Genomic DNA, 13,076 nt, shown 5'->3' with positions numbered 1-13,076 from the left:
CGTAGTTAAGCAAATCACCACAACTCCTGGGCGGAAAGCAAGCTTCAGGAGAGCAGCAATTGCACTGGCCTGGTCACGGTGGTAACTCTGGTGGCCGCCCCAGGGCGCTGGTGGTGGTAGGCAGGGGGGGAGTTGCTGGTGTCTCGGGTGAAGGAAGGCCAGGAGGACGGCAGAGTCCTCTGATTCCGGCGGCGGGGGAAGCCCTGGGTGGAGACGAAGCCGGGCGAGGAGGAAGGTAGGCCGTGCCTCGGGGTGCCCGCCTGTGAAGGGAGGTGTGGGCCGCGCTCTGGGACGCTGGGCAGTTGGAGGTCAGGGTGCTGTTAGGGACGGCGGGGCCGTGCCTCTCCGTCGGAAGAGGACGCCACTCTCCTGGTGCTGAGGCTCGGAGCCTGGGGCCAGGGGGGCCCTTCCTGTGAGTCAGGAAGCTGCGGTGCTGCTGGCAGGCAGACAGGACGGCTCCACGTGGGGGAGGAATAAGTATTTTCTGCGAAACGGGATCAAGCGAACGGTTCAGTAAAGAGAACAGTAGCTGATGGAGTAGGAACCTGGACGCGGCAGAAGGAGCTGGACGGAAGCCGAGGCTGGGAGCCGCTTTTTTGTTGACCAGCACGCACGTGCCCCCGCTCTGTGCCGCCGGGCGCACCCCGCAGCCTCGTTAAAGCCTGGGCCTCCTCGACTGCAAGGCCGCAGGTGGTACAGATGAGGGGTGGCCGTGCTGGGCGCACTGAAATGTGCCCGTCATACCCCGTGTTCAGGTGCAGACACAGCTCCCCTCCCCCGTCAGCGCGTCACACCAGGTGGTAAGGGCTCTTTGCTGGTCCATTCCCTCTGGGCAGTGAAGGCCGGGTCAGGGCTTCTTGCCGTGAAATCAACCCTCGGTGTTTACTACAAAGTAGGTCCTCGGTAGATGTCTGTGGAACGAAGGAGGAGTAGCCAGATGGTAAGACGTCCCTGCAGTCGAGCCGTTAGCCCAGCAGCGGCGACTAGCGTTGTAAAGCTCTGCTTACTTTATGAACTAAAATATGCTCTCGCATGTGATCCTGCGTGCCCGATCCTGGGGACTTTTGCCAAGGCCCTTGGTTAATTTTTGTCACTTTAACTCAACTCAGGTGAATGAACGTCTGCTGCTCCAAATGCTCGAGTCTGTGCCCTCAGAGGTTCCAGACTGTGGGGAGAGGGGGTGTCAGCTACTCACTGTAGAGTGCTGTGGGCAGTGCAGCAGTAGTGACAGGCGGGATTTGGGTGCACTGATGGGGAGGCAAGGAATTCTACTGCAGGCCCAGGAGGAAGGGGCATCCTAGTTGGAAGGCATAGCACGGGTAGGAGCACGGCCTGGGGAAGTGTGCGGCGTGTTTAGGGACCAGCAGGTGCACTGCTTTATTCAAAATGGGCAAGGAGATGTGCGTGTAGATATGTGTACATATATGTTCCTTCCGATACACACACGTATACGTGAATACATGTGTATATCTGTTTTTTCTCCTCCGGTAGGTGTGAAGCCCTTCAAATGTTCTTTGTGTGAGTATGCAACTCGTAGCAAGAGTAACCTCAAGGCTCATATGAATCGTCATAGCACTGAGAAGACCCACCTATGTGACATGTGTGGCAAGAAATTCAAATCAAAAGGGACACTGAAAAGCCACAAGCTCCTTCACACTGCTGACGGTGAGTGAGTGACCCCACAGGGAGTGTTTCCCCCTAAAAGTGTGGTTGGAATCTTACATCCCGAGTCCAGCGGAAACCGTGGCTGCACCTCGAGCAGGAAGGAGCCTCTGCCTTTGGAGTTTCCGTTGTGAAGGAGAGCAGGGTGAGCTCGCCTGCTTCCTCACTGCCCTCTGCTCAGCGCTGGAGCCGTGCTGACCCCGCCAGAGCTTGCTGAACACTCGCTGTGTGTGTGTGTGTGTGTGCGTGTGCGTGTGCGCGCGCACGCGTGCACTTGTTGCGGGTGGATGTGGAGGGGGTGCTCCTTCAGGGAATAAGGCATCCTCAGGAGGCCTTGATCTGCAAGTTTCAGTCCTGTTCAGCCCTCCGTCCCCACCCGAGCCTGACCGTCTTGCGGGGTGGCCGCGACCACACCTGACTTGACGCTTCAAGGCGCTGCCCTTTATCATCCAAGCTACCTCAGGGTTTCCATTTTCAGTCCAAAATGAGACTCAGTCTAAAATACAAACGGCATTTGGGCAGGTTTGACTTTGATAAAGTACACCTGAGTGGATTTCGGGTTTCATTCATTCACTAAGAACCACTGACCCAGTTCTTCCTGTGTGCTGCCCTCTGCCTGGGGTACAGGGTCAATAAGGAACAGTTCCTGCCTTCAAGAAGTTTCTAGTCTAGCAGGAGGAAGAGGAGCTTGTGGGCCATGGGGAAGGTGGGCGCTGGGATGCGAGGAGCTGGGAGCTCTGGGGAGGAAGGTGTGCGTCTCAGTGACCGGGAAGGTCACCCTGAGAGGGGCCCGATAGAGAAAGAAAGGCTGAATCACAAAATTATTTTAGGAAGACAGGCTGCCAGACCATAAAAGACCTATAACATTTAAAATTTTCCTTTAGAACCCCAATTCTGTGAGGGTCTTGTCAATATTCCATGTAATGAGATTAATAAACTATACCAATAAATTGTTATTTTAGCACAATGATATACAAAAATTGGAGTCCACTATAAAAACTAAAGTGATTTCAACAGAGATTTTTGATTTCAGAGCGTAGAGGATGATCCAGCCGTTAGGTTCTACCTTTATTTTAAGATTGTTCCAGGGGATCTCGTCCTGTGTGCCGTCAGGGAGCTCGAGGGGCTCTGCCGAATGCTCGGCCTGGGACGCGTCAGAATGGAGGATCAGGGCTTGCCTCAGGCTGAACCAAAGCCAGGGCCCTGCTATTCAGACTTAAGCAGTGTGCGGTTAAATTAAAATATCCATAGTCAAAGTAATTAAAGATACAATGACAGTAGAGCAGTCATATCCTGAGTAATGAAAGCATTAAGTCCTGTAATTATTCGTGGATTCTTACACCTCTGCCAGCAATAAGCCTCACTGCTATTTCTTGACATGGTCGCACAGTATTCACTGAAATCCCTAAAGATACAGTGCCAGTTATGAGAAGCGGCCGTCCCAGAGCCAGGGAGGTGTGGCGTGTCCACTGGGCTGCGAGGGCTGGGAATGGCACTGTGGCCTCGTGCCCGGCTCCGAGGTCTGGGCTCGGTGCCGAAAGGCTTTGGGAGGATGGGGCACGCGTCTGATCAGGGATCGTGGACGGGCCGTCCTGGGTCGTGCAGGGATGGGGTTGGTGTGAGTAGTGGTGTCACAGCAGGCATCCCAGGGACACTCAGCCTGTCCCGCCTGTCACTTCACTTGCTTCCCTGAGCTCTTCAGCAGGACGGGGAATTCAGATGGACAGATATGTGTGCGGAGTCAAAGCAGTAACACGACCTTCCCAAAAGGCTTTATGAAATATTTTCTTAACAAAGCAGGAAGTGTGCATGGTTACTCTTCATTTTCTTTCCTGACCTTCTTGGGAGGATGAGGTATTTGTAAAGTCATGTCTTATTTTCAAACACTCGCCGGTCTGGGAAGAAGGGCATCAGTCCTCGGGTGTGACCCCCAGGAGGACAGTGGGACAGGGGCATCCTCGTGGGACAGCTTCTTCCCTACTTGGGCCTCGGTCTTGTTATGCTGCAAAATAAGGACGTGAGACCTTAGCGTTTCTTGTTTCTTGGGTCTCTTTAGCCTTGACGCTCTGTGATTCTAGCAGGCAAGTGTAATGGAGTGCTTCAGATGTGGAAATGTGCGGTGCAATGTCATTTTCTCTGGTCTAACTTTGGGGTGACCTCTTCTTCCCCAGGCCTGCTGGGACTCCTTTGTGTGTCTGTTTTGACACTTGCTGTGGTGTCACGCCTTCTCAAAGGCCAGCCTCGTGGGTGGAGTCCTGGGTTGTAGACCAGCTGTTCATCTCCACTGGTGATCTGTTCTGTAACTATAGGCTATTCTTTTCCTTTTCAGTTTTAAAAAAGCTTTAAAAAACTTTAGTTACACCTCTCACCCATTTTTTGGTAGTACTCACATTTTATTTTGCTGATTTCTGAAAGCTTTTTGTATCTCAGTGGTTTGTCATAGTGTGCAAATATTTCCCTCCAGCTTACCATTTGCTTCTATGTTTTTAGTGTATCTTTTTATGTATAGATGCTAAATAGCTAGCATATTTAAATTTGTCAGTCTCTTCCTTTATGTTTTTTCCTATTTCCATTTATTTCTCTATGTTAAAAGAAACCTTCCCCATCTTAGGGGAAAGTTCTTTTGTATTTTCTTCAAGTTTTATTTCGTGGGTTTATAACATTTATGAAATTTAATATTCTTGACATTTATTCTGGTGCAAGGTCTGTCATAGGATTCTTTGTTTCTCGACAGTTATCAGTTGATTCAGCATATTTATTGAGAAATCAGTCCTTTCCATTTTGTTTCGAAATGCCAGAATTTCTCAAGATGTTGGGTGTATTCTGGGATTTTGGTTTGTTTTGATGATCTTTGCTCTAGTACATTGTTTGGCAAGATACTGTTTAAAAAATTATAATATTATGCATACATATATTATTCCTTTTTCTTCTTTTTTTTTTTGTGGACATCTGGTTTTTCTCATTTAATTATTATTTCTTTGGGTAAACTGGATGGCCTCATGAGCTGTTTGACAACAGCTGAAACATGCTTTGAATTCCTCGGGGAAATGTGCTCATACTAGGGGCCTGGCTACCTTGATGAGGCTCCCAGCCTGTAACCATAGCGTTAGCTCTTTATTTAGAAGCAGGCATGGCTTTAAAGCCTGCCTGAAATTATTTGGTTTTCCGCGCAGTTGTATCAGTAATAATTCAGCGGGTTGCTCCTCAGGCAGGCTTGAGTCTTGCCTGCCGCTGCCTGGTAGGGTGACCTCGGCTCAGTGGCTTCTCTGAGCCGCAGTCTCCTCCTCTGTCAAGTGGGAATAATTATACCCCCCTCGCCTAGTGGGTGCGAGGTTGGAAGGGCAGGCGATGCATCCCTCCTCGTCTGGGCTTTTTCCCATGCTTCTGGCTGCCCCTCAGTCTCCTTTCCTGGTGCCTCCTCAGCTCTGACCTCTACATCTTGCAAGGCCGCAGGGCTCAATCCGAGGACTCTTCCTTCTACACCCTCACCCTAGGTGATTCTCTCTGCCTCATGGCTTTACACACCGTTTACGTGAAGGCTTCCAAACTTCCATTTCCAGCGCCGTCCTCGCCCCCAGCCTTCAGCCCTGCATCTGCCACTGCCCACTCAGCATCTGTGCCTGCGTCTGGAAGGCCCCTCAGACTTAGCACGTGCGTCTCCTGTGGTCCAGGGGCCACCAAACTCTGTAAAGACACAGTACATTTTTTAGGTTTTGAGTGTCACCTAGGGCTTCCGCTGCATATTCTTCTTTGTTTTAGTTAGTTTGTTTGTTTTCACAAACCTTGAAACATGTCCAAGCCATTCTTAACCCCCAGCTGTTACAAAACAGGAAGCAGGCTGGATTCGGCCCGCGGGCCGTAGTTTGCCGACCCCTGCTCTACCCCATCTCAGTAAATGCAGCTCCTTTTCAGGCGCTCGGGTCAGAAACTTCGAGTCACTCCTGACTGTCTTGCTCACACCCTGCAGATGGTCCTTTAGCAAATCCTGTGTGTTCTTGCCTCGACGTGATCCAGAATTCTGCCACTTCTGGGCGTCCTCACGGCTTGGCCGCTGTCCCCTCTTGCCTCTGTTCTTGCAGTAGCGTCCCAGCTGCTTTTCCTGCTTCTGCCCTGTCCCCACAGTCAGTCCTGTTGCACGCGTCTCAGAGTGACTGCCAGAATACTAACTGTGATCTCTCTGACCCCCTCACCCTGCCCCCATCTCTGGCCTCCTCTGCACTGCTCTCCCCTGACTCTCACCTCTCCAGACGGGTCGGTCTCCTCCCTGCTCTGCAGATCTGCCAGGTACATGCCCATCTCAGGGTACTTGCCCTCCCCCTGCCTGGTGTGTTCTTCCCCCCCAGATGCCTGAATGGATACTTCGTTCATGGCCTTCAGGTCCCACTCGAGAGTCCTTCTCTCAGGAAGGCCTTCCCTGGCTACACTGTGTGTTTAAAATCTCAACATCCCACCAGATCATCCCAAATCCCCTCGTGTTTATGTTTTTCTTTTGGCTTATCTTTCTCTAGTGTACTGTATAGTTTTCTTGTTTGTCTTTTTTTTTTTTTGTCTCTACCACTGGAACTCTCCCACTAACTTCATACTTTCTTCCGTGTTTCTTACTGTTTCTACTTAGAGCTGTCTTTCTCTAATGTGCAATATATATATATTTTCATGATTTTCTGTGTCTTCCACTAGACTGTAAGCTCCTCAAGCAGGGATTTTTGACTTACTCTATTGGTTTTGGTTTTTTTGTTTTTTTAGTTTTTTTAATACTGTATACCAGCATCATAACCTTACTATTTTTTTTAATTAATTAATTTATTTGTTTATGGCTGTGTTGGGTCTTCGTTTCTGTGCGAGGGCTTTCTCTAGTTGCGGCAAGCGGGGGCCACTCTTCATCGCGGTGCGCGGGCCTCTCACTGTCGCGGCCTCTCTCGTTGCGGAGCACAGGCTCCAGACGCGCAGGCTCAGTAGTTGTGGCTCACGGGCCCAGTTGCTCCGCGGCATGTGGGATCTTCCCAGACCAGGGCTCGAACCCGTGTCCCCTGCATTGGCAGGCAGATTCTCAAGCACTGTGCCACCAGGGAAGCCCCCTTGGTTTTGTTTTGTATCCCCAGCACCTAACAGTGCCTGACTTGTAGTAGGCGCTCAATAAATTTTTGTTGATTGAATGAGTGAAGGAAAATGTAAAGTGCCTTACATAAAGTGGATGGGATGTAGGAGCACTCAGAAAGTGCCAATTCTTTTCTGCATCTCATCTCCCAGATAGTTCTAGCAAATCAAATGCTTGTGAGTTAGAAATCTTAAAATACGGTAGAGGAACTCACTGTTAAATGAATCTTCTTGGGTATCTTTTAATGAAGTAGAAAGGAATTGAGTAATTACCCTCTCCTTTACCTGCTTGCGAATCTAACTTTTCACTTGTATTGGCTTCTTTAAAGTGATCTATTCCTGTTTATTCATTCCTGTTTCCCAGAGGAGCTCATTACTGTGCCTTAGAAGAGATAGGCCAGAACGGATGAAGGTTTCTGTTAGAAAGGTTTGCCAGTTGATATGTACGAAGAGAGATACTGATCTGTAAAGGGCCCGATTAAACCCTTTGCATGTATGCCAGTGGGTGCAAGAATTTAATGCAGAAGTCATGCTGGTAACACATCTCCCCGCTTTTGACTTTAAAGAGGGTCTAGACACGTGATGTGTGGTCTAGAGTTTTATACATGATTCTGCCCACCCAGAGCAGATGGGGGAGGTTAAATGGTGCAGTGCCTTTAGGTTACATAATCAAACAAGAATTCTCTAATCATGAAATAAAAAGCTCTTTGAAGTTCAGTGCTAATTCCTTTGGTCCCCTCCTTCTCCCAATCCAACCTGCCCTCATACACTGGAGATAAGAAGTTTTCTGGTAAAATTTACAAAGAGGAATTATCCAAGCTTCATGCACTCTTGTGTGTGTAGTAACTGGACAGGTGGAGAGCTGAATATGGAAATTAGGTCTGAGTGGAGGAAGTACCACTTTTTCCCTTGCTTCTTCGATTTATGATAAGAGATCCCATGGCTACACATTGAAATATTCTAGGAGAGGTAAGTATGGAGTTTTTTAATCTCCTCTTTCCTCTGAAAAACACAGTCACTCTAGCGTAGAGTAGCTGCACTTATCCATAGTCTTTTTTTTTTTTTTTTTAAAGAAATTGTTGAGAGTTTGATTAGAATTACAGTAGGCTTTTTTTTAAAAATTTTTATTTATTTATTATTATTTATTTATGGCTGTGTTGGGTCTCCGTTTCTGCGCGAGGGCTTTCTCCAGTTGTGGCAAGTGGGGACCACTCCTCATCGCGGTGCGCAGGCCTCTCACTATCGCGGCCTCTCTTGCTGCGGAGCACAGGCTCCAGACGCGCAGGCTCAGCAATTGTGGCTCACGGGCCCAGCCGCTCTGCGGCATGCGGGATCTTCCCAGACCAGGGCTCGAACCCGTGTCCCCTGCATTGGCAGGCAGACCCTCAACCACTGCGCCACCAGGGAAGCCCCATAGTCTTTTTACTTCTATAAACACACACTCTAGAACCAAGAAGTTAAAAGAAAATGGTACCTGAGCAGCCAGATGGTTGATCTTACCAGGTTCCTTTACTAGGCTTCAGTGAGACTGGTCTCGTCCCTCTTAGCCTTCCTCCAGCTTACTCCTGGAGAACAGGTCGAGGGTCAGGGGTGGGAGTGGGGCAACAGTGTGAACGCAGTAGGTTTCCGTGGCTTATCTCCACGGGCTGGTGTCTGGGTGATGGGCAGGAGAGGGGAGGGCTGACTTTAGGACCCAGGAGTCCCAGTTTCTGTGTGCACCCTGTCTGGGGCCACCTGAAGCTCTTTTTCTGAGGTTTTTATAAACCATAAGAATATATTAACGCACATATGTGGAATCTAGAAAAATGGTACAGATGAACCTATTTGCAGGGCAGGAATAGAGGGGCAGATGTAGAAAACGGACATGTGGACACAGTGGGGGAAGAGGAGGGTGGGACGAATTGGGAGATTAGGATTGACATAAATACACTACCATGTGTAAAACAGACAGCTAGTGGGAACCTGCTGTGTAGCACAGGGAGCTCAGCTCGGTGCTCTGTGGTGACCTAGGTGGGTGGGATGGGGGAGGGGGTGGGAGGGAGGTCCAAGAGGGAGGGGATATATGTATACATATAGCTGATTCACTTCGTTGCACAGCAGAAGCTAACACAACGTTGTAAAGCAAAAATACTCCAATTTAAAAAAAAAAAGAATAACTGAGCTCATACTATAAAATGAACTGTACAGCTTACTGAACAAGTTAGCTTAGACTAATACACAGATTAACTGTTGAATAAGGCTTGGTTACCTACAACCTCACCTGGGTAGAGGGGTCTCAGCTGCAAATACCTGGCACAGAGACTCTAATTTAATCCTGTTCTGGTGCCTTGCTCTTTCCTGGTCTTTTATTGAGCTCTGCCTTCTGTTTCTTTCTCTGTCTAATGCTGATCCATTCCTCCTTGTATCAAAACTGATGTACTAATTACAGAGAATCATCCGTCCCTAAGCTGCTTCAAGTTCAGCTGTTAAAGTACAGAGACTTCTTAAACTGCCTGTTTATTGCTGTAGCTATTTCTGTTCTGAGTTGCCATCGCACAAATTACTGCAGATGCCAGAACTGCGAAGATGTGTGCTTTGCAAAATGCCTGCTGCAAAATGCCTGTTATGCTTCCTGCAGGGTGCTTTTCTCACTTTAGGCGGCCGACCCGTGTGTACCAGGCTGTGTAGAGAGGCAGTACGGCAGGGTGAGTAAAACCTTGGGCTCATGGGGGCAGTCCCAGGTCGGAACCACTTCCTGTCTGAATGACCTTGAACAGGTGCTCTGTCATCCCTATTTGTAACGTGGGGGTGATGAAGTTTCCTGTGTATGGGGATGTATCAGTTTCCTATGGCTGCTGTAACAAACTACCACAAGTTTAGTGGCTTAAAACAACACAGATTTATTATGTGACAGCTCTGGAGGTCAGAAGTCTAAAATCAAGCTGTCAGCAGGGCTGCATTTCTTCTGGAGGCCCCAGGGGAGAATCTGTTCCTTTAACATCTCTGGCTTCTAGAGGCTGCCTATATCCTTTGGCTTATGAGCACCCCCTTCATCTCAAAGCCAGCACCATAGCTCTCACCCCCTCTCTCTCTCCCTCTGTTTCTTTCATCACATCTCCTCTCGGAGTCTGAACCCCCTGCCTCTCTCTTATAAGGACCCTTGCGATTTCATTGGGCCCACCTGGATAATCCAGGCTCATCTCCTATCTCAAGATCTTTAACTTGAGCACATCTGCAAAATCCTTTTGCATATAAGGTAATGTTTACAGGTTCTGGGGTTTAGGATCTGGGTGTTTTGGGGGGAGGGCATTATCAGCTTACCACAGTGGGGTTCTGGGGAGGTTTATTGGGTTCACGTTGAGTGTGGGTTCATTCTAAGTGGTGTACGTATACCTGCTCCGTTAGGGATCGGTATTCTCAGGTTCCCAGCCACTCTCGACACAGTGTACAAATGGATATTTGTGGTGACTAATCTACATCATCTGTGTCATTTAGGAAAGATCAAATTACTCTTCTCTCAAATATTCCTTCTTTAGGAAGGCACGGTGCAAGAGTTAATATTTAAAGAGTGAGTATCAGTGTTGAAAAGGGTAAAGGCAGTTTTCTGAAAAATTTGCTTATGCAAAATACCACCTTTTTCAGTAAGACTGGATAAACAGTCATAAGAAGGCATTTTCACTTTTATGCCTCCAGATATTACCAGTAATAGTTCATATTTATGCAGATTTCTTTCTTTAAATATTTTAGTGTTCCTTCAAGTTTGAGGTACACATGAAGTTTGATTTGGCAGGAGTTATTTAATTTAGCAGATATTCCAAACATGTTGCCTTAAAACAGAAGTTTTCCATCACTGTCTTTCTTTGGTTTCTGATGGAATCCAAATGCCAGAAGACAAGGGGACAGTTTTATTTTCTTCTGACGGTTTAAGATTTTTCTGCCATTCCATTCGGCCCTGGTTTTATATAGAGCTCTATTTAAAGAAACTAAGCAGCTGGAACCATCCTCGGGGAAACTCATCAAGCAGACGAGGGTGCAGTAGGAAACAAAGGAAGCCAGTAGGTGGTGTGTGTTACCCTTTTTTTTAAAGTATTTTTTTCCAGTTTTATTGAACTATAGCTCATATATAGTGTATTAACTTAAGGTGTACAACATAATGATTTGATATATGTATATATTGTGAAGTGACTACCACAATCAGTTTAGTTAACACCTATCACCTAGTTAAAATTTCTTTCTTGTGATGATTAAGTATTTTTAAATTTTATTGAATATATTTGACATACAACATTAGGTAAATGTAATGTGTATAACGTGTTGCTTTGATGCATTTATATGTTGTATCAATAACATGATTGCCATTGCAGTGATATTTATCTCATTACATAGCTGTAGTATAGTATTGTTGGCTATATTCATTATACTGTGTGTTAGATCACTATGGTGGTACTTCCCTGGTGGTCCAGCGGTTAAGACTGTGCTTCCACTGCAGGGGGCGCGGGTTCAATCCCTGGCCAGGGAACTAAGATCCCACATGCCGTGTGGTGCAGCCAAAAAGTAAAAAAAAAAAAAAAAAAAAGCATCACTATGGCGTATGTACTACTTGTTGCAAGTTTGTACCCTTAAATAACATCAGTTTTTATCCCTCCCTCCTTCTCTCCCTCATCCCCATTAACCAGTACCTTACTCTTTGCTTTTGATTTTTTAGATTCCACATATAAGTGATATCATACAGTACTTGTTTTTCTCTGTCTGACTTATCTCACTTAGCATCATGTGCTCAAGTTCCATCCATATTGTTGGAAATGGAGGATATTGTCCTCTCTCACGGCCAAATAATATTCCAGTGTGTGTGTGTGTGTGTGTGTGTGTGTGTGTGTGCACGCCACATGTTTTTTATCCATTCATCTGTTGATGGGCATTTAAGTTGTTTCCATATCTTGCCTATTGTGAATAATGCTGCAATAAACATGGGAATGCATATATCTCATTGAAATCCTATTTCATTTCCTTTGGGTATATACTAGTAGTGGAATTGCTGGATCATACGGTAGATCAGTTTCTAATTTTCTGAGAAACCCCATATTATTTTCCATCGTGGTTGGACCAGTTTACATTCCCGACAACAATGTACGTGTTCCCTTTTTACCACATCCTCGCCAAGGTGCTGTGCATTTTCTAAGTGCTGGTCACGAGGCTGGGGGCTTTGTATATCCTGGAGTGAGCCCCACACAGCTGCCAGCAGGTGAGGATGACTAGCTTTATTTTTAGGAGCGGAGCCCGTCTCCTCTACTCAAGAGAATCTCCTGCTTGAGCCCAGGGGCCTCAGCAGGGCAGGTGCTCCGCTGCCCCCCTCCCCAGCCCCGCGCTCTTGCGCATGCACCTTTCCTTCCAGAGCAGAAGGAAATTTAGCAGGAAGGGCAGTCCTAACCCTCCCAGGGTTGGGGGCACCTCTCGATGTCTAACCCAAGGCAGAATAACAGGGACTTCTGTTCCTTTTCTCCCCCATCCCACCTCCAAATCCTGTCCCCTCTACATGGCAGGGCAAGCTGAATAGATTTCTGCCTAAGACCTGAGTCAAGGGCTGAGCTCAGGATAGCCTGCCTCCAGACCCTGGGCTTTTTCTGGTGGTACCTGATTTAGCCAGCATCCCACTGCCAGGCCCAGCCAGTGTCTGCAGGTCAGAGATCAGCTTTGTTCCATCAGCCAGTTGGCCGTGAAGTACTCTCCTCCCAGAGGAAACTTGAAAACGGAGGTTCTGCAAAGATGGTACCTCACCTACTGAGGGAGGAACAGAAGTAGTGGAGGTGACATTTCTGCCCCCCGATCTCCCATCTTTGAACGGGAGTTGCACCATCACACATTTTGAGGAAGATAGGAGCCGCTGGTGAAGGATTGTGTTTCCAGAACGAGCAGCAGTATCCGCAGTGGAAACCTCCAGCAAGCTCAGCACTCAGAAGGACGCCTGACGGGAAAGCACAGGTGCGGAGATTGCCGACTGTGTCTTTTTTCTTACCGCCTGCAACAGCCGCCAGGGTCATTCACACACTGCCATGCAGCCCTCACACTTTATCCTTGAACTACCCGTCACATCTTGTCTTTCCTGAACTAATTTGGTGCCAGTTCCTGAGCCCCTTCTGGGGAAGGTAGCCTGACTGTTTGGTTCTTGTATTGTTGTTGTTTTCACCTTTTTAAAGTATCACACACATACAAAAAATGCATAATTGCTAAGTGTTCCACTCAGTGGATTATCACAAAGGAAGCACACAGTGTAACCACATCCTAGGATGAGACACGAACATTGCCGGCCCCTCAGGAGCCCTCCTCACCCGTCCCCCGAGCTG

The 13,076-nt window shown here is 47.7% G+C and overlaps 1 protein-coding gene across 1 annotated transcript in view; it reads left to right on the top strand.

The window, feature by feature from the left end:
• The window catches only part of ZFAT (zinc finger and AT-hook domain containing), a 175,265-nt gene that overhangs the window by 83,187 nt on the left and 79,002 nt on the right, over positions 1–13,076 (top strand). Inside the window, exon 10 of the mRNA XM_068525862.1 lies at positions 1,492–1,665. Within this exon, the coding sequence (XP_068381963.1) occupies positions 1,492–1,665 (174 nt within the window). The remainder of the gene's footprint in view (positions 1–1,491; positions 1,666–13,076) is intronic.

This window comes from Eschrichtius robustus, chromosome 17 (genome assembly GCF_028021215.1).
Source record: "Eschrichtius robustus isolate mEscRob2 chromosome 17, mEscRob2.pri, whole genome shotgun sequence".
NCBI lineage: Eukaryota > Metazoa > Chordata > Mammalia > Artiodactyla > Eschrichtiidae > Eschrichtius > Eschrichtius robustus.
This window is presented reverse-complemented; position numbering and strand designations above follow the sequence as displayed.